General features: G+C 50.0%; 1 protein-coding gene across 6 annotated transcripts in view; it reads left to right on the forward strand.

Annotated features, from left to right (window-relative positions):
* Window positions 1–25,799, forward strand: part of LOC125033888 (solute carrier family 12 member 6-like) — a 343,003-nt gene that overhangs the window by 245,484 nt on the left and 71,720 nt on the right. The window contains exon 1 of one of the 6 annotated variants that reach the window (XM_047625454.1): window positions 12,560–12,911. The exons of the other annotated variants lie outside the window; for them this stretch is intronic. Coding sequence (XP_047481410.1) covers window positions 12,683–12,911 — 229 coding nt within the window. The 5' untranslated portion in view covers window positions 12,560–12,682. Of the gene's footprint in view, window positions 1–12,559; window positions 12,912–25,799 lie in introns of those variants that run through there. 6 annotated transcript variants of the gene reach the window in all.

Genomic DNA, 25,799 nt, shown 5'->3' on the forward strand with positions numbered 1-25,799 from the left:
ATATAGATATGCATATCTGCAGGGTACTCGTACATTCACACGCACAATCATAACACGCATCGACACTGATGCAGACGCACACAGACCCTCCCTGCCCCTTCTACTCCCCCCCCCCCCCCCACTGCCCCCGCCTCCTGCGCCGAGGTGCTTCCGCCCTGGCTTATCCTTCGTGCTGAGGGCGGCGCGGAGGAGCGCAGGGGAAGGCGAGAGAAGGGTTGTGTGTGGAGAAGGTTGTTGCAGACGGACAATTTGCAGGTTGATTGTGCACGCCCAGTATTGATTGTACATGCGTGCAGTGTTGCCAGCAGTGTAGCCACAACCACCGCAAACCACCTCGCGCCTCCACTTCTCCCTCAACTTAAATGTAGTTTCCCAGCCTCCTCCTCCACGGCTGCCCAGATCAGCACGCGCGCACATTATCGGCCTGCAGGATGGGACCAGATTAGGTAGAGACGCGTCTGATATTCGGTGATAATCAGGCTACTATTCATGTCGACAGAATCGCCTCCGTCACGTCAGGGCAACGGGGTTCGGATGAGGAGGCATCGTTCCGACTTCCCTCGTCTCGTTCGGCGCTGCTCGTGTGACCACCGCTTGCTGTTTGCGGCCGTTGTCTTGCGTTGTTAAGGGGAAGGGGGAAGGGGGAAGGGGGTAGTCTTTGCATAGAGGATTGTCATCATTACCATATCGTGTACAGTACTGTCGCGACGCCCTCCGCCGAGGTCCTCTTTCCCGTATCTTTCTCCTCCTTTCGCCTTCATCCGAGTCTGTGCATCTCGTTCGCTTTCGCTGCCTGGTTCTCACTCCTTTCTCTCTTTCCCTCTCTCTCGCCTTCAGTCCCGGAGACGTTGCCTTAAAGAGCATGTACCTTCGAGAGGCGCTTTGATGGAAGCCGGCGCGACATTCAGAGCGCCGGCTTGAAATAGGGAGCTTCATGAAGAGAAGACGACGAGAAGAGAGATGGAAAGGAAAGGAGGAATTGGGGAGCGAAAGAAAAAGGCGAATTGATTTTGTTTTTAGGCGGGAGACGCAAGCAGAAGAATGGCAATGTGCTGATGGACCAATGCCTGGTCTGGGATGATAGCATTGTTTGAATCCTGAGTATGCCTGGGCAGAAACAGCTACGGACGAACAGAAAGAAGGATTACCAAACATGAATGTTCGGCCAGACAGACAGAAGCGTACTATATATAGCCACGGACACAATAGAAGGGGAACAAGAACACGGGAGCGGACACACGAACTGATTGGTCTAGTACTTTTCCAAGGGGTTTACAGGAGTTTGGGAAGTCGTACACAGGTTCAGAGATGTGGATGGTGTTGCTTCCGCGTGTTCCATTAAAGGACGAAGTATGTAAGGAAACTGAACCTCTGGAAAAACAAGTGACAGAAAGTGGGAACGAGTCTGTGGTTTTCCGGGGCGCTGGGCATGTTGGTTTATTCCGAAAGGGCGGGATGGAAAACTTTTTTCGAGGCTCCTCGTTTTCATTGGCTCCTATTTTGGGTTGTAAATGGTAATCTCTCTCTCTCTCTCTCTCTCTCTCTCTCTCTCTCTCTCTCTCTCTCTCTCTCTCTCTCTCTCTCTCTCTCTCTCTCTCTCTCTCTCACTCTCTCTCTCTCTCTCACTCTCTCTCTCTCACTCTCTCTCACTCTCTCTCTCTCTCTCTCTCTCTCTCTCTCTCACTCTCTCTCTCTCTCTCTCTCTCTCTCTCTCTCTCTCTCTCTCTCTCTCTCTCTCTCTCTCTCTCTCTCTCTCTCTCTCTCTCTCTCTCTCTCTCTCTCTCTCTCTCTCTCTGGCTGCCTAATTCCCACTCTGCCCTCATCTTTTTCTCTCCCTCTGCCTCCCTCTCCCTTTTTCTATCGACTCCCCCGTTATCCTTCCTCCTCCCTTCCCCTATACCCCTCTAGCTTCCTACCTCTCCCCCTCCTTTTCCCATTCATTATAGATCGCTATCGCCTTAGTCGCCACCATCATCGCCATCGTCACCACGAATAGAGCCTCTCAATAGACACGAAAAAGATGTCCATTTCGCTGCTGAGAGAGAGAGAGAGAGAGAGAGAGAGAGAGAGAGAGAGAGAGAGAGAGAGAGAGAGAGAGAGAGAGAGAGAGAGAGAGAGAGACAGAGAGAGAGAGAGAGAGATTGGGGCACTTTAAATCAACAACAGAAAAAAATGTAATCGCACTATCGCCATATTCAATTTCTATCACAAAGGAAGGATCGGAGTGAATTGAACGCGCCGGCCAATTGAAAGCGGATTGAATTTAGTATTAACTGACTACTGTTTAAGTGGCCATTCCCTCGCGGACGACGATCATTTCGTAAGTGTCAGTTTGTTGATTAACGCGGTCAGATCGCTAATGGCAGAAACTGTGACAACTTTCCCACATTGGGCGTTTGCAATAAAAGATGTTGCATCGGTCGCGGCCCTTGCAACTCGGCTAGCACACTGTTGCGTTGGGCGATTGGGAGTTTATTTAGCCTGGGAATTCTCAAGGACGATTATCCACTGCGTCGGAATGGGAAAGTCATCTCTGTGGTGTGTTTGGAAGACGGCGGCGTCGTTAGTATCGCTGAGTTGTGAGTAAAGTTGGGCGAAATACCCCCTTCCTGCGGGCGTGTTTGGATCTCTGGACGTAATTGGGAGTCTGTAGTTATCGGCTATTTTTGTAGTCATCATTTATATCCTTTTTATGAACGTAATTGACGAACTGGTATTGTTGTTGACTTTGTTCAAGGGTATGTTTGTAAAAGCCTATGGGCTTTATTTTTATGGTCATGTTTTTGATATTGAGAGAGAAAAAGAAAAAGAGGCAAGAAGAAATGAGGACTGACTGACTGACTGACTGACTGATTGACAGACGCGAAGAAAGAGAGGGAAAGAGGGAGAGGACGAGGGGGGAGAAAAGGATGGCAGGAAGAGAGATGGGGAGGACAGAGAGTAGAGGAGGGAAAAAGGTAGATCGTTGGAGGGAAGGAGTGTGAGAAAGTGAGTGAGTGAGAGTAACTGAACGCTGGGTGTCACCAGGAAGCGTTCCTTTCTGAACATAGTGAACGCAATGGAGACGAAACGAACAGATGAATCAGGTAGGGACATCAATAAGGAAATGTAGATTGCCGAATGTGCGGCGCGCGACCTACTTTTACGTAGAGATTTACATGCGAGGTCACACCAGGCGAGCCGTCGGGATTTGGGACTCATGATGATGGCGTTTGGGTTAATGGTGGCGCTAATAGATATGGTAATGGTAGTGCGAATGATGGTAGTGCTGATGGTGGTGACGGAAAGGATGTCTATGGGAATGAGAGATTAGATGATAACCATAAATATGACATTGGTAATGACAATAGTGATGACAGTGATAATGATAAAAATAGTATTAGTTTTATCAGCAGAAGTATCCGTAATAATGCTTCAGAAATTCGACAAGGTGACATTAACTAGCGGTTTCGAGGCGTAGTTGCGAGGCGAGCGGGTTCAGAGCGGGAGCGAGGCAGGTGAGCACGCGTGCGACCTGCCAAGGTGGCGCTCGAGACGGGATTTCACAGGTGAACAAATGACAGGATTCTCAGGAGGGGGAGGAGGAGGGGGGAGAAGAGGGAAGGGGGATGGGGGAAGGGAGAACGGGAGGGAAATGGAGAGGAGAGATGGGATGATGATGGGGATAGGGGAAGGGAGGGGGTGGAGAAGTAAGAAGAGATGGGGAAGGAAGAGGGGAGAAGGGATGGAGAATGGGGAATGGAAGGGAAGGGGACGGGAGGCGCTGTATTGATTTTGTAACAGGTCCTACAAGGGCTCCGTGGTTGTGGGGTTGCTATCCCTGGCCTGTAGGAGGCTGGGAGAGGGGGTTAGATGGGAGGGGGGCAGGCGTACGGTGGGGAATAGGGAATGATGGAGAGGGGTAGGAGTGGTGGTGTTAATGATTTTTTCCCTCTGGAGTGATTTCTTAGAGTGAAGATGCGTCAGGAGTGTGGCAGCGAGTGTGATGTTGTTCCGGGTAGAGGCATTGCTGTTGAAGGTTAGCGGTGGGTTGTGTTGTCATTATGGTGGTGTCAGGTATGGCCAAAATTGCGGTTATTAGGCAAATGCATCCGTTAATGCCGATTTAGGTCAGATGTGCGTATAAGAGCAGAGGTAGACGAGGCATCCGCGGCCTAATTCTGCCCGAAATGCGTTAGTCCTCATCCATAGGCGACATTAATTAACCTGCCTCGGTGCGTTTAGCTGAAGAGAAAAAGTTCGGGCGCTCTCTTTTCCCTATTTTTTTTTTCTCTTTCTCTTATTTCTTTCCACATTTTATCACACTTTCCCTGGTTTGTAGATACGTTCTAGACTCGCTGTGTATTCAAATTATTTTTTTCCCATCTTTTACCAAACTTTAAATTGTCCCTGCCGTGTACAGAATGTTTGATGCCGATTCCATATGTATCACAAGGCGGCGCGAAGGATATATAGCGAAGACGGCGCAGGAATTTGTAATAGGAAGAAGGGTCCCTGTTATATAAGGCGCTCCAGTATGGTCTCGGCGTGGCATGAGGTCTTGACAGGGCCGTAGTCATTGCACAGGCCCCGCGTGCATTAGATGCGCGATGTTCATCCTAGGAGGAGTCTGAGCGATCGCGTGAGAAGTATATGAGGGCGCGGACTTTCAGGAAAATCAGATTGCAGTCGGAGGGAATCAGCCGGATTGGGTGCGTTCCCTCCGCCCCGGGCGCGATGAAGGGCCTGTAATTCGTTCCATAAAGAAGCGTGTCTGTTCGGGTCGCTTCCATAGGTGTTCCAGGGACGGGCGATCCCCGAAGAAAGTGAAAAAAGGGCCGGATTATGGGGCTGAGATTTTGTTGGCTTAAGGGTTGGAGAGCGATAAGTTTTGATTAGGCGGGATTTTCTTGCTTTCGGGTCAGGGTTCAGGCTCCTGGCTCTCCTGATTTCTGAGGCTGACTGACAGACATGGACAATAACAAACTGACAAACATAGATATAGAAGGAACCGAAAATTAATTCCTTAAAAGAGAGCCACGCTCGGCCCGTCTTTACACCCAGCAGGTGGAATCTTCCTCGTGGCGGTCGCGGGAGGAAGCGCAGCGCGTTCGGCGGCGGCGGAGGAGCGCCTCGTATCCGTTTCGTGAGCGGGAAACTTCTTGATGGCGAGCACTCATAAGTAGCGGGTTTCTTGTTTCCGCGTCTTGTAGAAGTTAAGGATAGAGCTGTCCGAAAAGGGATGAAGTGGCTGCCGGGGACGCGGTTTCGGCGACGTAGTGTTGCCATTTTGAGCGGCTGGGATTAACCCCACACCCCGCCTCTTCCCCAGAGTGTTGTGTCTTCAGGAAGGTGGAGGTGGTGATCGGAGGGTCTAATGATAGTGATATTTTCGTGGACGTCTCCTTCCTGAGGGCGGAAAGGATTTTATTAGTAAATTACATATGTATTAGCTGGGAGGTTGGAGCTCTCTCCCTTATTCCGCGTTCTTTGTTGTTTCACATTGATGAAGAAAAAAAGACCACACACACACACACACACACACACACACACACACACACACACACACACACACACACACACACACACACACACACACACACACACACACTCTCCCATCCTCCCTCCCTCCCTCTTCCTCTCTCTCTCTCTCTCTCTCTCTCTCTCTCTCTCTCTCTTCTCTCTCTCTCTCTCTCTCTCTCTCTCTCTCTCTCTCCTCTCTCTCTCTCTCTCTCTCTCTCTCTCTCTCTCCTCTCTCTCTCTCTCTCCCACTCTCTCTCCCACTCTCTCTCTCTCTCTCCCACTCTCCCTCTCCCCCCCCCTCCCTCCCTCTCTCTCCTCCCCTCCCTCCCTCCCTCCCTCCCTCCCTCCCTCCCTCCCTCCCTCCCTCCCTCCCTCCCTCCCTCCCTCCCTCTCTCTCTCTCTCTCTCTCTCTCTCTCTCTCTCTCTCTCTCTCTCTCTCTCTCTCTCTCTCTTTCTCTCTCTCTATTTATGCAACTAGACTTATGGATTCTCTCTCTTGTCTGTCTATTCGTCAACATGTTTGTCCGTTGCAGATAGAATGTAAGCGTCCATGCACGTATGTATGTGTATAATTGTGTATGTGTATTTCGGCCTGAGCGTGCGTGTATGTGCAGACGCCCTCATAATCTTCAAAAGAGAGCGCGTATTGTTTCACTGGTGTTTGCTGCCAGAAATTTTCCCCGTGTTAGACCAAAGCTCATTTTTGTTTCCTACTTTTCCTTTCATTTATTGGGTGTTCAGAAAGCTTTCTTTGTCGCGTTACGTGCTTTGTGTGTGCGTGTGTACGTATGTGTGTGTGTTTATATATGTGTGTGTGTATGTGGAGGGAAAAGGAATAATTTTGAGTGGATACGATGTGCAGAGGAGAGCGAAGAGGGTTTCAGAAGTTGAGGTATAAGAAAGGGGGGGGGCATAGAAAATGAGGCAGAAGGAGAAGAAGAGCAGAGAAAAGCAAGAGTGGGGTGTAGAGGAGAGAAAGAGTGAGCGAGAGCGCTTAATGGAGAAAATTAAGGGGAGAAAGAGACGAACGACTGTCTCGCCAGGCCTCGGTGAGGAGCAGCGCCTATTTCGCCGCCTCCGCCTTCGCCCGTGCTCGGGTCTTATCTGTTATCGTAACTCCAGCTGTTGGCAGATATCATTGCCTGAGCGGAGAAAAGAAGACTAAGAGAATCTCAATTAAACGAGACACAAAGCGACAGAAGGGAAAACACTTCGCTTTCGTCTTGTGTTTGGTTTTAATCAGCAAGCTTAATGAAGGAGGGCGCTGTATCGCCGGCATGAAGAAGAAAGGTACGAGAAGGTGTCAGAAAGAGGGCCAGACACGGACGCGGCGGAAGACGGAGCCAAACCCAGAAACTGACGCAACCCAGCACGGGACCGGGGTCAGACGCAGACATAACCTGTGACGGAAACGGAACCAAAGCCAGACACAGACAGACGTCACAAAAGCCAGAGTTACGGGGCTATTCACAGCCGCCGCCGCAACCAAAACCTAAACCACAACCTAAACCACAACCACAACCACAGCCATAGCATAAGGAAGGCCCCTCAACCAGGCCGAACGGAAGGACGGCGTGGTTCTCTCGGGGGACTCGAAGCTGCACTCAACTTAGAAGCAACTTGTGGCGCTCGGGAAACTACTGGCCGACTCCGAAGGGGGGGAGGGGTGAATTTCTTGAGTTTGAAGAGAAGTTGGTGCGCGGGAGTAGCTCGTACGTGGAAATGGATTCATATTTGGATCAGGTTGCCGCTAGCTTGCAAATATACGTTCTCACATATTGACACACGCTCCATTCATTCATTCGCTCATACTCACAGACATACCCTCACATACTCGCACACACACATATACCTAGACCAACTTCTACACCCACCTATGCACATCCACACACACTCACATACACGCACCAAAACAAACAGAGAAAGGGGGAAGGGGGGGGGGGGCGAAGATTCCACCTGTTGCTTGTTCCTCTAATTAAGAAATGTCCTAAAACAGCTGTGATGTCGCAGCCTCGACCTTAAACAGCTGTTCTTGCCTCGCGAACTTTGACCTCGCCTTTGACCTTTAAATGCCCTTGCTATTGTCTTTGCAAATCCTCCTCCTTTTTCTCCCCGAGTCTTCATTTCCTCTTCGTTATCTGGTTCCTTGATTTACTTTCATTTTTTCCTCATCTCCCCTCTTCTGTAAACACGCTCCCTGCATTAGCTTTCCCTCCCTTCCTTGTCACCCGCTTCCCTTTGAGTCTACCGCGCTGGTCTTATTTTGCTTATTCTCATTTATCTTGTTCTCTCCTGCGATTTCTTTTCTCGTCGTCGCGTCCTTTTTAAGCCCCGTTTCCACTATTCAGATTTAGCATTGGTTCCAAAGCGACCTAAAGCTCCGTAGGTCCCCGTTTTGGGTTCCAGTGCAGTTACGAGATTCAAGATCTGATTAAGATTATTGTAGCTGTTTAATGAGATATGAAAAGGATTTTTAAGATTTCCGTGGGTAAAGAACGCAGTCGGAGGCTGGCCCAAAGGGTGACAATCCTTGGCTTGACCCGGCTTCTGAAGTCGCGTAAGGCTTGGGGAATTCTGGCTTTGTGTCCTCAGTAGTTTGTGTTCCTTCTTTCCCCTTCTTTCCCTTTTTGCATTCTTCATTCTCGCCATTCTTCCTTTCCCCCACCCTCTTATATTCCTCCCTCCCCCTTCCCCTTCATCCTATCCCCTTCACTCCCACCCTCCTCCTACCTCTCCGTCCCTCTTCCTACCTCTCCGTCCCTCTTCCTCCCCCTACCTCTCCGTCCCTCTACCTCCCCCTACCTCTCCGTCCCTCTTCCTCCCCCTACCTCGCTGTCCCTCTACCTCTCCCTCCCTCCTCCTCCCCCTACTTTTAACTCTTTCCTCCTCCCCCTACGTTTACCTCCTTCCTCCTCCCCTACCTTTCCTCCCTACTTCCGTCCCCTCGCTCCCGCCCCCTTCACCCCGCCCCTCATCTTCCTCCCCCCTCACCCCCGCCCCTCATCCTCCTCCCCCCTCCCCCTCAAGATAAATAGTTGCTCATCTCGTTAGCCATTGCGCGTGGGTCAACCTGCTCACGGCGGAGAGCGCGATCTCTGTGTTGTCTTGTTTGCTCGTGCGAGTTTGTGCTTCCCGCGGAGCTCTCGGTCGCTGGAGGGCGGGGGGCGTTTTGAAATACATATCCCTGTGGATGGTTGGAGAGGGGGAAGGGCGAAGGGGGTGCCTGGGGTGCCTAGGGGGACGAGGGGCCGGGGAGGTGGGGAGACTGGAGGGACGAAGGGAAGGGAAGGGGATGGGGTGGAGGGAAGAGGGATTTCTGGGGATCCTAGAGGGACGAGGGGAAGGATAGGGGAAAGGGACGAGGTGTGTCAGTATTACCAGGAGGAAAGAGGGATCCCTGGGGATCCTAGAGGGACGAGGGGAAGGGGAAACGGACGGGGGTGTCTGAGTGGCCCGAGGGTAAGAGGGGAAGGTGGGAAACGGGAGGGGAAAACATCTGAAGGGGAGGATGATTTCAGAAGCGTCGAGGGTGAAAAGGGTAGGGATTCGTTATTGTGTTTATTATGTCGTGTATTTCGTGTAATGCATTTGCGTATTCTGATAGCTTTGATTTATGTAGTCTGTGGATTCCATTGGTTGATTTTTAGATTTTTCATGTAGATTTATATGCATTAGCGTTTACCGATACTTTTATCTTCGATATTACGGTATACGAGTAGAATAAAAGAGTAGAATAAAACAAATCCTTTGGCAACAACAGAAGAAAATAAATTAACACACAGCTGCAGCAACCCCAAGGGAAAAGAATATACACAGAATATTTGTAGTCGTGCTCGCATGCAACGCCAGCTAAGCCGGCTCACACGAGGTGCTTTTAAGTAGCCTGTTACATGAGACAAGAATAAGAGGAAAGGGATAGATAAAGTATATTGTGTTCTTGCTTTAAAGAACCGGAGGTTCCGTGCGAGAGGGCCATATGTGTCCTTCCCGGGCGCGACCATTTTGGATTCCGCTCAAAGGAAGGGAGCAGGAGTGCTTGGGGCGGCCTGCACCAATCCCGGGCCTTTGTTTGCTTGTGAAAATCCTGTTGGCAGTCGAGCCGCGTTCGCTGCTTGTGGTGTGCGAGTGTGGGAAAACTGTCTTTGTGTGTGTGTGTGTGTGGGGGGGGGGGGGAAGGCTACGCAGGAAGTGAGTTTGTTAGTGTGTTTTTGTTTGTGAGCGCTCGGCATGAGTTGCGTGGGCGTTCGGACGTTGTGTGTGTCGTGCGGGCATCTCGCATGCACGGGATATCGTCCGCCCGGAGAGCGTGGGCGAGGGTGTGGGTGTGCTTGGACAAGGCTCTCCGTAGCGGGACACGAGACGTCGCCGGCAGGTGTGCATAAAAGAACACTCATTGTCGACATTCCTCAGCCGAGGAAACTGTCTGAATTATCCAAGAGTGTCATAATATTTGGCATCGGAACGGGGTAGTGGGGAGGGTACTGGAGAGTGGCAGGGGGGAGGAAGAGGGTACGTCAAAGGGGTAAGGGGGAGAGGGCAGGGTATCGGAGAGGGCACCGTGACTGCAGTGTTCCTCGTGCGTAACTCATCGCGCGCTGCCAAGAATGCTCACAGAGGTTTAAATGTGTGAATTATATTGCCTTTCGTAACCATGTAAATATACAGAATGTAAGTGTTTTGGCCAAGACTTCAAAATCTTATAAGAGAAAGCGCGCGGTCCACTTCTGTTGCCCTTCAGGGCATTCCATGCGATCAGTGGATGTGCATGGGCAGAAACGACGGGCCGTAGGGATTCGGGTTGGTCGATCTCTCTCTCTCTCTCTCTCTCTCTCTCCTCTCTCTCCCTCTCTCTCTCTCTCTCTCTCTCTCTCTCTCTCTCTCTCTCTCTCTCTCTCTCTCTCTCTCTCTCTCTCTCTCTCTCTCTCTCTCTCTCTCTCTCTCTCTCTCTCTCTCTCTCTCTCTCTCTCTCTCTCTCTCTCTCTCTTCTCTCTCTCTCTCTCTCTCTCTCTCTCTCTCTCTCTCTCTCTCTCTTCTCTCTCTCTCTCTTTCTCTCTCTTTCTCTCTTTCTCTCTTCTCTCTTTCCTCTCTCTTCTCTCTTTCTCTCTTTCCTCTTCTCTCTCTCTATCTCTCTTTCTCTCTCTTCTCTCTATCTCTCTCTCTCTCTCTCTCTCTCTCTCTCTCTCTCTCTCTCTCTCTCTCTCTCTCTCTCTCTCTCTCTCTCTCTCTCTCTCTCTCTCTCTCTCTCTCTCTCTCTCTCTCTCTCTCTCTCTCTCTCTCTCTCTCTCTCTCTCTCTCTCTCTCTCTCTCCTCTCTCTCTCTCTCTCTCTCTCTCTCCTCTCTCTCCCTCTCTCTCCTATCCTCTCGCTCCTCTCCTCTCTCCTCTCTCATCTCTCTCTCTCCCTCTCACCCTCACTCCTTCAATATCTCTCTCGCCCCTACTCTTCCCTCCCCTCTTCCCCTCCCTATCTTATCCTCTTCCCCCCTCCTCTCCCCCATCCTCTCTCTCTCCCTCCCTCTTCTCTCCTCCCCTCCTCTCCCTCTCCTCTTTCTCCTTTTCCTTTCTCCCAGTTCTCTCGCAACCCGGTCATTTCACCCAAATCCTTCTCTTTTCCCTCGATCACAATTTCGTCTTAACTTTAATTATTTTTCGTGGTTTTATAGATCTCGTTTTCCTCCTGCCTTTCTCCCTCTCTCTCTCTCTCGTTTTCCTCTCACCCCTCCTCTCTTCCTCCCCTCTCTCTCTCCCCTTCTCTCTCATTCACTCTCTCCCTCTTCCCACTCTCTTATCTCTCTCTTTTCTCCTCTCTTTTTCTTCTCTCTCTCTCCTCTCCCTCCTCCTCTCTCTCTCTCTATCTTTATCCCTCTCTCCCTCCCTCCCTCCCTCCCTCCCTCTCCCTCTCTCTCCCTCTCTCTCCCTCTCTCTCCCTCTCTCTCTCGCTCCCTCTCCCTCTCCCTTCCTCTCTCTCCCCTCTCCTCCCCTCTCTCTCCCTCTCACCCCCACTCACTCGAACTATCTACCTCGCTCCCTACCCTTTCCCTACCCCTCTTCCCCTCCCTATCTCCCTATGCCCTCCTCCCTCCCCCTCCATCCTTCTCTCCCCCTCCCTCCTTCTCTCCCCCTCCCTCCTTCTCTCCCCCTCCCTCCCCTCCATCCCTCCCTCCCTCCCACCCTCCCTCCTCTCCCATTTTATCCTGTTTACTGCCTGCGAGGCTCCCTTGTGCTCCGAGATAAAAGGCGAGCGCGCTGGGCATCGCGGTGCCAGCGCTGGTGTTTCAGTCGCCACAATAGCACTAGTCTTTTCCGACTGTCGTATGGACACAATGTTAAGGGTCCTCGTCTTGAATTAGTTATCTTTTGTAATTATTGTGTTTCTCGTGTTGTTTTTATAGGATTTTGTTTTCCACTTTCTGTGCCTTTTGCCATTTTTATTGCGTTAAAAAGCCTGGTGTGTTCATCATGGAGGAGAGGCATGTACAGTTGTGCATTTGCGCGTGTCTTATTTGCATGTTTATTTACGTCAGTGCGTGTGCGGGACACACACACACACACACACACACACACACACACACACACACACACACACACACACACACACACACACACACACACACACACACACACACACACATATACACATATACACGGGGAGGGAGAGGGAGAGGGAGAGGGAGAGGGAGAGGGCATTGAATATTGAGCATTGAGGGTATCGGAAGCAAGAAAGAGGGGCAAGTAGTCTTTCCCGAGCGCAGAGTATGTGAACCGCAGAAGGAAGCGAACTTGGCGGCTTCGTATCGATTGGCATCGCGCGGCCAAGGTTGCCTCCTTCGCGGCCGCCGAACGCGAGCGCGGGTCACCCTCGGGCGCGTGCCCCGGCGCCGCCCCCGCCGCCCCCGCCGCCCCCGCCGCACCACGCACGCACGAGGCTGCGTTCCCTCCTGGATCGTGTGCTTTCGAGGCTCTGAGAACATAAGAGCGACTTTTTTATAGCGGCCGCTATACTAATACTTCACCGCGTTTTCCAAATGCAGGAACTGACTCTAAAAATAGCGTTTGAGTGCCACAGTCACAGTGGAAATGGTGCGGGACCGCGAGTGAAGGCGCTTGCAGGACCCGCTGTGACTCCGGCCTCACGCCCCTTGGCCACGACGCCCGCCCTTCCCTCCCCGCCGCCAAGCCACCATGAATCACGTTCTGGACGACAAAATCGTCGCCGAGTCCGCCCCCCTCACTTCGTCGTCGCCGCCGCCGCCCTCAGTCACGCCCACAACCACCACCACCTCCGCCTCGCCCACCGAAGGCAGGAGCTATGTCTTCGGGGCGCTCAGAGGGGCGTCCAGCGTGGACACCGTGGCCAACTTCACCGATTGGTCCTCGCCCATCACGCCCACCATGAACGGCCAGCCGCCAGGTGAGTCCCCACCCCCCGTCCTGTCTATCGCGCCTCTGGCCAGGTTGCCAGGTTGCCATGTCCTCTTGTCCTCTTGCCATGCACGGACGGCACGGACGCTGAGTTGCTGAGTCACATCGCTCCAGCAGGCAGGTGAGTCACTGGATAGAGATCTATAAAATACCGTATGTGCACGTGACGCCGTGACTTGCCACCTTTGGCACAGAGTTTATTAAATACAGACAGTACCGGGTCAGGGTGCACGAGCGCATGCAGTCACGCATACGCGCTTAAAAAAAGGTAAAAAGGGAAACAAAAAAGTTATATGATTGCGTCAGGGTGATTGTATGTAGGGTCATATACCGTCACGGCTAGTGAACTGACGTTAGCCTTTGGCATTTCTCAAGCGAACGACAATTAGACAGCCTTTTTTATTTGCTTGTTCATGTTTCCCTTCCTTATTCGTTGTCGCTGTTTACTGGCTTTAGCTCTAATTTGAAAGTGAAAACTTGAGATAGAAGGCAGCCGACGCGACGTGGTGAATCTCGCACTCATCTTGTTAGAACAATTTTCTGTCTTCTCTCCTCCCCCTTCCCCTCCCATTCCGCCTCCCTCTCCCTCTCTCCCTCTCCGCCACCCTCCCTCTCCGCCACTCACCCTCTCCGCCACCCTCCCTCTCCGCCACCCTCTTTCAAGGCTTCACTCTCTCTGCTTCCGACTGATTGGTTCTTTTATCGCATTTATTACGGTCCCGAATTCTCATTGGATCCGCCTGGTGTCGCGTCTTCTTTCCAATTGGTCATCAGTTCAAAACATTCCCCTCGTCTGCCAACCAATCACGTCCTCAAGGTTCGGAAGGACGCGCCTTAAATGCTGTTTATCATCCTTCTTGTCTCAGCCTCCGGCCCAGTACAGTGGTAACGTGTCGGCCTCTCATCCGAGGGGTCGGCGCCCCCCCCCCCCCCCCCCTGGGCACCACGGCGGGTAAGGACTAAGCTCAGCCGAGTCACACGTTAGCGAGTCGGCATTAGTCGACACAGGCTGGGCTCCCTTCACGGGCATAGACCGGGCGAAGCATATCGGACTTATCCTTATCCTTATCTCGAGAAGAACTGCTCCCAGCATCGCATTAAGGCCAGTGATTGGTTGAAAGATGGGATGGCTTAACATGAGACGTTGCCTCCCCCCTTTCTCCCCTCCCTCCCTCCCTCTCCCTTTCCTCCCTCCCTCCCTCCCTCCCTCCCTCCCTCCCTCCCTCCCTCCCTCCCTCCCTCCCTCCCTCCCTCCCTCTCCCCTTCCTCTCTCCCTCCCTCCTTCTCCCCTTCTTCCCTCCCTCCTTCTCCCTTCTTCCCTCCCTCCCTCCCTCCCTCCCTCCCTCCCTCCCTCCCTCCCTCCCTCCCTCCCTCCCTCCCTCCCTCCCTCCCTCCCTCCCTCTACCCCCCCTCCCTCTATCCCCCTTCCTTTTTTTTAATGACGCAACCGGAGACGTGAAGTCGCTTTCTTGTTCGCCTTGCCTGGAGGCGGGGGATTAGACGCAATTCGGTTCCTCTTCCCGCTGCGCGTCTGGCCGATTTCGCGTCAAGATCGCTGACCACGGGTGGGGGGGGGGGGGTACGCAATTAGATACTCTTGGGGAGGGGAAGTTATTAAACAGCCGCCTCGCGGATGGGCTGAATTAGGGCATTAATACGTTAATTGGATTGCACTGGAGGTATCGCGTTGTTTGGGAAAAAAACTTGTTTATTGATTCGGCGTCTTCGTGTATATTAAACAGTGTATGGTGTAAGAAGTTTGTATTGCGATTGGAACAGCTTGAAGATGTTCAAGGTCACCAATGCAGTTTTTTGCCTGCTGTCACCTTAAGTGAACTCTCATATTAAAAGTTCACACCATTTTACGTTTTCGCTGGACAAGGAGAGCGTAATTTCGAGATCTGTTAAAGAGGGATATTTTTTCGGGTGTTTAGACAGTAATGTGTTTATTAGCAAGCAGGAGAAGGTCACCATTAGCACGTTCATTGCATAATTTAGCAACTTAAACGACGAAGTTTTCCTGTTATGAGCAAACGGCCCTTACGTTTGGCCTCCACGGATTCGGCGTTGAGCGCAGAGCGAGTGTGTAGCACAGAATGGAGCCTTTCTGTCTCGCTCACAATATGTGATTTAATAGTTAATTCAGCGTTAATTCGGAGTGCTTTTGGCGTAGTGCGTGTGCAACGGTCTCTTGCTCCTCCCGCTCCCCTCCCCTCCCTCCCTGCGGACGCCTGAGAGTCGTCATTATCATCATCATCATCGTCAACGGAGGTTTTCATTGGCTGTTGCACTCGCACGATGTAACGTGATTGGCTGACGGGATGATCGATGTTGCCCTCCGGGGCGCACAAAAGCCAGCGCCGACACTTTTGATTTTCTCCAGCCATGTGTTATTGCTTGATATTAGTTGCGGAGGGAACATTGCTATGGGAACGAGGGGGAGGGGAAAGGAGAGCGGAGAGGGGAGAGGGGAGATCGACTTGCTGTCCGGGGTGATGTTTTTGACGGTAGGGAGCAGGTTAGAGGCATTAAAAAAGGTGATGATGAGGGTCCGTGAGAATTCACATTGGATCAAGAAACGGCAAGGAACATCACAGAACAGCAGGGAATTCATAAGTTGGTTACAATTGATCGTAAGACCGTAAAGCAGGGAAGGGAAGAGAGGGGGAAGAGGGGAGGGGAGGGGAGGGTAACAACAGTAGGAAACGGACAGTAGGAGGGGAGGGGGTGAGAGTGCCGTGGGGGGCGGCGAGGAGACAGAGGAACTTGCTTTCGGGAACAATGGAAAAATCCGAGGTGGTCCGGCCTTCGGGTTGCTTTTTGAGTGCGGTTCTTGGGCATTGTTGCTGCGGGAGGAGTGCGTCCACCGCCCGCCCTCCCTCTCCTGCTGCTTTTTGAGGGAGAGGAACTCCCTCGCGGAGTAGGAGTTACGGCGAAGAGGAGAGGGGCTTAATTTTTTATTGTTTAATGTCATCGCCATTGTCATCACCCCACCGCTGAAGCCATCGCCATTGCCATAATTGTTTTATTATTATAGTTATTATTATTATTATTATCATTATTATTATCATTATTATTATTGAATGAAAGAAAGTCTCAGCTGCGAGGCCTCTAAAAAGGAGTAATTACGACTAGCTGGCTCGCAAATGCGCTATACTGGCAGGGCGTGAGGAGGACCTGTTGCCTCTCGAGAGTGTATTGTTTCCCGAGGATTGCGCGACTGCGAGAAGACCGCGCAGATCCTGCCATATTCGGGATCAGAAGATAAGCTAGTTATTAAGTTCAGGAGAGCGACACGCAGGGAAACGAATCTATGCCGTAGGTTTGGTCTTGGGTCCCGCTCCCTCTGGTGTGTGAAAGGAGGGCCATTGCAGTAAGAAATCCAGCTGGCCAGAGCGAAAGGAATGTACAGCTTTTGCCAACCTTTGTCCGGCACAGAGGTTTCTGCTTGTAACCTCAGGCCTGACGTTCAAAAGAAGGACGACGAAGGCGCCGCGCCGAGGCTCTGGTTACGCCGCCGGATTTACGGGAGCCGAAAGTGCAATCGCAACCTCTCCAGGAATATTAGATTGATTTATCGGCCGCGCTTGGCCTGCGCTGCCATTCGGGGGTCGTTCCGGGGCGGTCGTGGCCGGCGAGGGCCTCTCCATCAGCGGTAATAGCCGTCGCATGAGTAAAAGTCGTTGAGCTAATGCGGGATGCTCTTTGGCCCGATGAGAGGCACTCGTTCGGGCCGCTCCGAGGGTGGCTCGGTCGAGGCATGCAGGGCCCTCGCTCCCGTACTGCTTGCAGATAGTTTTTATTGTGATTTTTTTCATTAGAGATCACGCGGGACGTCGTCGTGAGAAGGCAAGAGGACTTATAAGTGATTAGTTGTTTTACCTTTGGTCTTATTGACTTTATATTTTTATACAGTAGTTTCGAGAATACGCCTTGCAGTGAAGAGGTATAGTTATGTCTGTCCCTGAACAGACCAGCTAAGCCATGGGATAACCTAAGCTAAGCTTGGAGGCAGAGCCGCCTGTGAACCCCGTAAACAGCGACCTAAATCTCGTGAGCAGCCAAGCCGCGGAGGGCCAAACGCTTTACCAAGGAGGTCCTTCCCTATTTCTCGTATAGTAGGCCTACCCTGAGATTCTCAACAGTGAGAAACCTAGTTAGATATAGTTATGACTTTGTTATCATCAAGGTGCATTAACAGTATATTAACTATATATGTACCTTGCTTATAATTATCAGCGGAGAGAGCAAGATAGGAATACTGAATATGTGCAAGCGTACTCTTGTAGATACTTTCCAGGGTGCTTTTGTCTAAGAGTTCATGCATTCCATTTTCAGTCGTCTTCGCCCTCGAATATTAGATTTGCACGATTGTTGCTCTGAAAACTAGGAACTAGGCGAGTCCTCTGTGGACGCGCCCTCCCGAGTGGCCGGGGGGCGTGGACGCCGCGTCAGCGACGGAGCGTAGCTCGAGCTAATGGCCTCATTAGCTGCCTAAGTGTGACACAGTTGGAATCCGCCGACTCGGACTTCAATGGGAATGTTTGCTCTGTTAGCAGGGACGGGAGTAGCAGTGCAGAAGTTTTACTAAATAGCACGGAATAGCGCGGATATTAGCAGATGGACAGTGTTGACAGCTACAGCGATAATGGTATAAAAATGGCAGCTGTACCAATAGCAGTACTGTTAGATGTTGGAATAATAAAATTTAATGATTGAAGATCTGGGTCATTGGCACGGTTATTGTAGGAGCTACATGAGGTGCGTGTGATTTGAAATAGGGCTCTAGGCTTAAAGCATCCCAATAACACAATTTATAGTATTTTGCCGTTCGTTGTGCTGAGCCGCCTTAGGCCTAGGCAACATTGAGCGGGGAAGGACGACGTTCCTGCCACGTTCACCGCTGCCAGAAGAGTTGGTTTAAGAGGGAGGCGGAGGCTGAGAATCAGACTCCCAGATTTATATTCATCATGGGATAAGGAGGCTTTTGAGGATATTACGCACTCGGAGAGGGATGGCGGCGAGGGGTGGCGCATGAAAGGAGGTAATTAGCAAGCCTCCGGCGCTGCAAAGGGAAAATATTAAGTGATATCCGTTGCCGTGCAATCAATTCGACGCCCAAACCGCCTCCTCGCTGAGACTTCGAATTCAAGTTCCCGCTTTGTGGAGGATCATCGGCGGCGGCGGAGGTCGAGGTGGCGCAACTCCGGCACCTCGTTTTCCGCCGGCTATTAGCGAGAAATGTCTCCTAAGGCTAAGGCCGAATCGTGTAACTGCGAGAGGTAAAGGGTGGAGAGAGAGATGATAATGATTAATAATAATTTAGAGAAATAGGGGAAGGGAGGTAAGGCGAGGGGAGAAGAGGAAGAGAAGGAGGGGAGGAGAAGAGGAAGAGAGAGGAGGGAAGGGAGGATAAGAGGAAGAGAGGGAGGGAGGGGAGGAGAAGAGGAAGCGAGGGGAGGGAGGGGACGGTGAGACATCACGCCATATTTCATGCGGGCAAGGTTGCTATCGATTTCTGTTTCAGTTTCTCAAGTGAATTTCGGTCTCCCGAAGCACAAGGTGTACAAGGCGGACCCAGATGGGGGGGGGGGGATTAGTTGCTGTGTTAGTTGCACGTGAGGAAATAATGAATTAATGCTTGTGGTGTTTGTAGTAGTGGTTGGTGGTAAGAGTTTGCACTTGTCAATAATAAGGACAGTAATGATGTCACACACAATAGTAACATCCGTGGTAGCCATAGCCGTGACAGGAATAACAGGAATGGTAGTAGCGGCAGTGGTAGCGTTAGCATTAACACTAGTAGTGGAAGGAGAAGTCCTCCGAGTCGATTATTGGAGTAGTATATGGGGAGAGGTGTTTACTTAGGATTGGAGGGGGAGAGACTGAGGGAAAGGGACGCGGAAGAGGACCAAGATGGGGAAGGAGGACTTGAAAGGGAAGGGGTGTAAATGGATTGTGATTAATGGGGAGAAAGGGGGAAACAAGGTAGGGGGAGAACAGGGGGAGAGGGGGAAGGAGACTAGAAAAAAGGAGAAGAGGGAAGCAGGAGGAGGAGAAAAAAAAAGGAAAGGGGAAGGAGGAACAACAGGACAAGGAAAGGAGGAGGAAGAGAAGGTCACTTCCGCACCTTGCGTTTACACACACTTTGCTTCCGGGAGTTGGGACCGCGGAATCAATAAAGGAACATTGACTTTACTTACTAGTATGCGTTGGATAAAAGTGATATTGGTGTTGGTAAAAATGACCCACGAATCTGCGGCGCTTTTCTTCGTATTTGAATTTGTTAAGACGCGAGAGAGTTGTTTGGGTCAGACTTCCTTCCCTGCCCTGCTTGTCCGCTCATGTCCACTTCACGCTTATCTGAGTCTTGGAATAATGTATGCGGCTGGATCCTGTCTGTCAGAATAATGGTATTTTCGGAAATTATTCGCTGCCGTCAAAGTCAGTTTATTGACTTTTCAAGCTGTGAATATGCATGGCCATGGGACTTGGCTTGGCCTTCACTCGAGTCCGGTCTTGCGCTGACCAAATTGATTTGCATTTCGGTCTCGCAACACGCAAGGGCGCCCTGGAGAGCATGTCGCGGATGTGCCTCCACTTTGCCCATTCTCTGCGAGTAAATTGGTAAAGAAGTTTTCTTTTTGGTGCGCGGTAAAGAAGTTTTCTTTTTGGTGCGCGAGATTGAAGTAATAAACCACCCGCATAAGGAAGAGGTATTCGTTTACAGTTTTGAAATATGGAGCTGTATATTCGTCAGTGCACTTGGGCGTCTGTGCACGCTGGGATGTCTATATATATATATAACGCGAATTCATAGTGATGATAGTTTTTCGCCAAGGTTGGTTTTACGTGCGTGAAGAAATACATTTTTCATTTTCTTTAATGAGCGTACTCACAGGCAGACTTCTTTGCCCTTGCAATGTTGATCGTTCCTACGGTATAGATTCTTTTTTTAATTTGTAAAAACAGCTTCTAAGAACCTTCATGTTTGCGAAGATGTTCTTGCAATATTTCAAACCGTAGTTTCTTGCAGTTTTCATCTACATTATCATCAGTATTATTGCAGTATCAGAACATCCATTACCTTGATTACGCCTCCAGCAGAAACCCCAATGCTCTCTCGTGGTCTGAATACTTTTCAGAATGTTTTTTTGAAATTGTTTTTTCTTTTCTTTTCAGGTAAGTGTTTAATTGGAGGACCAGCTGACGGCGCCCGTTGTCAGGTAAACAGAGCGCAGGTGGCGTCGCTGCTCTTCAGTTAAATAGCCCTCCCCCGACGCCACCTGCCCGGCCCAGCTCCCAGGGTAATTGCCACGGGAGGATTATCTCCTTGCCTTGTATATATATATATTATCTCCTTGCCTTGTATATATATATATATATATATATATATATATATATATATATATATATATATATTATCTCCTTGCCTTGTATATATATATTATCTCCTTGCCTTGTATATATATATATTATCTCCTTGCCTTGTATATATATATTATCTCCTTGCCTTGTATATATATATATTATCTCCTTGCCTTGTATATATATATATATTATCTCCTTGCCTTGTATATATATATCGGTCTCTTGAATTGCATGTTCATTATGGGAGGCGAAGGTCGGAGTCGGCGCCGGGCGTAGCACACGAGTAGCGCACGTGATCTACATCGAAAATCAAAGCGCCTTCGGTCAGAGAGGGATGATGAGGCTGTTTACGTGAACTGGTGCGCGTAAGGGAGGGGGAGGGAGAAGGGGAGTAAGGCAGGGAGGGAGAGTTAGGGAGGGAGGGAGAGTTAGGGAGGGAGGGAGAGTTAGGGAGGGAGGGAGAAAGAGTAGGGAAGGGTGAGGGAGAGAGAAAAGAGGAGAAAGAAAGTGATAGGATTTATGGGGATTGTGTGTCTGATTGTTTTCTTGCTTATTGTATCATGCGATTAGCGATACGGTTTTAATTACACTCTGGGGAAACATTTATTGCCTCGTGGCTGTCTGTGCTAATATTACCTTCGATGCGTGAGTCTCGATGGTCGCGTGAGTGTATTTTCCGCTTGGCTGCTCGCAGAGGCCGACCCCGAGCACAAATAACTTCATACTTTCTTTTGAGCATATTTGAAAGTAATGGCAGATAATCATACAAGAAGATTCAGCATCCAACGAACGCAGATAAATTTATCAAAATAGGTAAGGATAGAAAAGTAAAGGATAAATAATGCTAATTATAAAACCTTAACAAAAACATCAAAGAGCGGTCTCTGAGGATTTTCGCAGTAACCGCTGTCATTATGGGGATTCGAGGGACTCTGTCGGCAAGGGACAAGGCAGGGACAGGGAGGCTCGAAGGGAGATGCCGCCTTCAGCGTCGTTTTCCTTGCACACGGCGAGGGCGCTCCATTACCTGACGCTGCTCTCCACCGCCCGGGGCGTCGCGTGTGTTTGTGGCTTTAGGCTGCTGGTTTCTGGCTTGGCGTATCTTGTGTTTGTGTTTGGATTTATCTTTTTCGTATATTTTTGGGTAATATTTAGTTTTACGTGCTCCAAAATTCTGCTTTGGTTTAGTCAACGGGACTACGGGATATATAGTGTGTTTTTTTTCATGTTTGTACTTTTAGGACTAACGCCTGCCAAGCGCACGGAGCCGGAAGACGTATGTCGTGCGCTGCGGTAACATGCGTCACGAGTAACCAAATATACTATCGTTACTGAGTTCTGTTACTGAGTCTCGCTTTTTGCCTTGCACTAAAATATCCCACAAAGCGTCTGCACTTGTTTGTCTCAGCACATTTTGCTAGCTAGCTTCTGAAGTTACGTTGTAAATACATACGCCATTCTCCAGGTTTAACCAGCATGTGTACTTCACTTGTCATTAACTTCGCTCCAACTCCGTTTTATTACCAGGTTGGTTATAAAACGGCAGGAGTTGCCTCACAGAGTAAAGCGCACTTTAGAGATTCAGCGATAAACTTCATAGTCGAAGCGCCACACACACACACATATTGTATACTACTTCACGCACATCTATATATCCGTCACAAACACTGAGCAAACATTTTACGATAACTATTGGTTTAAAAGTTACTAAAAGTGTTATGGCTAATATACCTGTCCATGAAACAATATTCTAAAATAGACAGCTTCACAATAGGCACAATACGCTTACCAAAAACCTCGTACAAAATAACCTACGCCACAGGAAGGACCAGATTTAGGAAGGTATCCTGGGGAGAAAACAAGACAGTGAAATGCGGCGGGGTAGAGCCGTAGATTTATCACAAGGCCTCTTGGGTGCCGGTGATTGCCACGGGCCGAGTGGTGGGGAGGGATCCAGATCTTAGGCCTAAGGAATTACATAGGCTGTTCGGCCGAAACCTTGACCCAATTTCTCTTCCGGCGAGCTATTTTTGGTTTTGTTTGTTTTTATACATTTCCTTCTGCGTGGAAAGATTTCCAGATAAAATGAATTTGTAGGTGTAAACAAGTAAATTGGTGAGATAGTTTTGTGATAATTCCTGGTGTTGAACGTCCCCGACAAAAATTCAGCTCCACGAGAACATATCCAGCGGGATAAAATGTCGGCCAGCCAGCATTTGCTCTACTTCAGTCGCTGTATTTATGTATGATATCTAGCGCAACCCAAAAACATCGCTATGCATTTCTTAGGCAGCTTCAAAGTTCAGTTAAAAAAATATTTTAAAACTTGATGCATGGATGTGGACTCGTCTTGTATTTTTAATGTTTTCTTTCAACATCATTTTTTTTTTTCTTGCTAAATGTTGCGCTTCGAAATGAGTGGAAATAAAATAAATTGGTGCATGATGGCGAGCTCGTGCGGTGTGCTCTTCAAGGAGATGGCATCCGAGGGAGGTGGATTCGCCGTTTTTATGGTCCACTTACAGAAGACAAGTGAGTGAGCGAGCACCTAACCCTCTCTCCTCCCTCCTCCTTCCTCCTTCCTCCCTCCTTCCTCCTTCCTCCTTCCTCCCTCCTTCCTCCTTCCTCCTTCCTCCTCCTTCCTCCTTCCTCCTTCCTCCTTCCTCCTTCCTTCTTCCTCCGCCCTCCTCTTTTCTTTTCCTCCCCTTCACTTCACCTTCTTCCTTCTGCCACCTCTTTATCCCCTCCGTTCTCTCTCGCTCTCTTCTTCTTTATCCCTGTGTGTATGGCAGCGTTCATTTTCAATTGTGCTGTTTGTGTTGTTCTATTGTATAATACTATTTCTTTTTATTTATTTGCTTTGTGTGTGTGTGTGTGTGTGTGTGTGTGTGTGTGTGTGTGTGTGTGTGTGTGTGTGTGTGTGTGTGTGTGTGTGTTTTGTGTTTGATGTATGTGTGTGTGTGTGTGTGTGTGTGTGATGTGTGTGTGTGTGTGTGTGTGTGTGTATGTGTATGTGTATGTGTATGTATATGTATATGTATATGTGTATGTGTATGTGTGTGTATGTGTATGTGTATGTGTATGTGTATGTGTATGTGTGTGTGTATGTGTATGTGTATGTGTATGTGTATGTGTATGTGTATGTATATGTATATGTATATGTATATGTATATGTATATGTATATGTATATGTATATGTATATGTATATGTATATGTATATGTGTATGTGTATGTGTATGTGTATGTGTATGTGTATGTGTATGTGTATGTGTATGTGTATGTGTATGTGTATGTGTATGTGTATGTGTATGTGTATGTGTATGTGTATGTGTATGTGTATGTGTATGTGTACATACATACATACATACATACATACATACATACATACATACATACATACATACATATACATACATACATATATACACATACATACATGCATACATACATACATACATACATACATACATACATACATACATACACACACACACACATACATACATACATACATACGCACGCGCGCGCATACAGAGACATCTCTCTCTCTATCTATCTATATGATATATGTATGTATATGTTAATTTTTCCTCCTCTGCTTCCTCTCCGTCGTCCTCGCCTCCCTGGCCTCGCCCGCGCCTGTAAACATGTGTCCTGAGCCTGAGCTCCGCCGAGGTCCCTCCCCCTGAGCCATTTCGCCCCCAGGTTCCCTGCACAAAAGGCACGTGAACTTTAAGGGAACCAAATTTCTTAAGGTTTGTCAAGTTTGTGCTCTGAATTGTGGGGCCGGGGCTGTGGGGGAGCGAGATTTGTGGCGGGAAGGAGCTGGGGAGAAGCGGGGTGGGGTGGGGAAGGAGTGGGGTGAGGAGGGGGAGGACAGAGAGCGAAGGAAAGGAAGGCGGAGGAGGGAGGGATACCGGGAGGCCGTTGGCTGGAAAGGGACGGAGAGGAAATTGCGTTGGGTTGGGGAGAGAAGGGGAAGAAAGGGGGAAAGGAGAAGGTAGGAGAATGAGGAAGAAAGATGGGAAGGAGAAGGTAGGAGAATGAGGAAGAAAGATGGGAAGGAGAAGGTAGGAGAATGAGGAAGAAAGATGGGAGGGAGAAGGTAGGAGAATGAGGAAGAAAGATGGGGAGGAGAAGGCAGGAGAATGAGGAAGAAAGATGGGGAGGAGAAGGCAGGAGGACGAGGAAGAAAGATGGGAAGGAGGAGGCAGGAGGATGAGGAAGAAAGATGGGGAGGAGAAGGCAGGAGAATGAGGAAGAAAGATGAGGAGAAGAAGGCAGGAGAATGAGGAAGAAAGATGAGGAGAAGAAGGCAGGAGAATGAGGAAGAAAGATGGGAAGGAGGAGGCAGGAGGATGAGGAAGAAAGATGAGGAGAAGAAGGCAGGAGGATGAGGAAGAAAGATGGGGAGGAGAAGGCAGGAGGATGAGGAAAAAAGAAGATGGAGGATAGGGCAGGAGGATGAGGAAGGAAGGAGAGGAGAATGGCAAGAGGAAGAAGAAAGCTGGGGAGAAGAGGGTTGGTGGGAACAGAAAGAATTGGGAGAAAAGGAGAAATGGGGTCATTTATACCACAGCAAGGAACAAAGTAGGGGCGAGACGTGCAGAGTATGTGAGTAGCAACCTGATGGTGCTGCCGCGTTCTAGCGGGAGGGGGGGGGGGGGCAGGTGTCGCGCGCTTAGTGGAAGAGCTCATATGCAAAAGGAAGTTAACAATCCGGAGAAGTAAGGCGAAAGAAGCCCAAACTTTCGCAGCGCTGAAGGCCGAGATCCCGCTTGCGCCGGGAAGTTGTGGCGGCGGCGATAATGTTATCATTGCCACTGCTTGGGAAGTTGGGAGTGAGGCTGCGTCGTCGTCTGCGCCTGGCACGGGCCTTCGTGGCTCGAGTGACGATGGTCCGAAGAGGGTCGGGGCGTGAGGCAGGATTGCAGAGGCACAACCGATCATGGTCCACTTGTGCCGAAAGAAAAGAGGGAGGGAAAGAGAGAGGAAAGGAAAGAGGGAAAGAGCGAGGGAAGAAAAGAGGGAAAGAGCGAGGGAAGGAAAGAGGGAAAGAGCGAGGGAAGGAAAGAGGGGAAACGGAGAGCGGAGAGAAGAGGCGGGAATGGAAGCAACCATAAATAATTCCACCAGTAAGAAAAGTCGCGTGGAAGGTGGAAGTGGAGGAAACTATATTACATAAATAAGTTCAGTGAGACCGAGAAAGAGAATGGGTGAAAGGAGAGGAAAGGAAGCAAGGGACGGAGAGAGCAAGAAGGGAGCAAGGTAACTCGGCGAGTAATGTAATATTGAAGCGGGGGATTTAAAGTCGAGCTGCACATGTACCCTCGTATCCGCCGCCGCCGCCCGGCTGTCAGCTGGGCAGGGCGGAGGACGAGGCCGCTCATTCACGGGTCGTGCCCGTCGGTCTCTCGCGGCCGATGGACTGGTGGCCCCGTCGGCATGGGCTGTGGACGCCCGGCTCGCCTTTAGTCTTACGGCCGACGGATCTCCGGCGCTGAC

Source organism: Penaeus chinensis, chromosome 17, assembly GCF_019202785.1.
Source record: "Penaeus chinensis breed Huanghai No. 1 chromosome 17, ASM1920278v2, whole genome shotgun sequence".
Classification (NCBI taxonomy): Eukaryota; Metazoa; Arthropoda; class Malacostraca; order Decapoda; family Penaeidae; genus Penaeus; species Penaeus chinensis.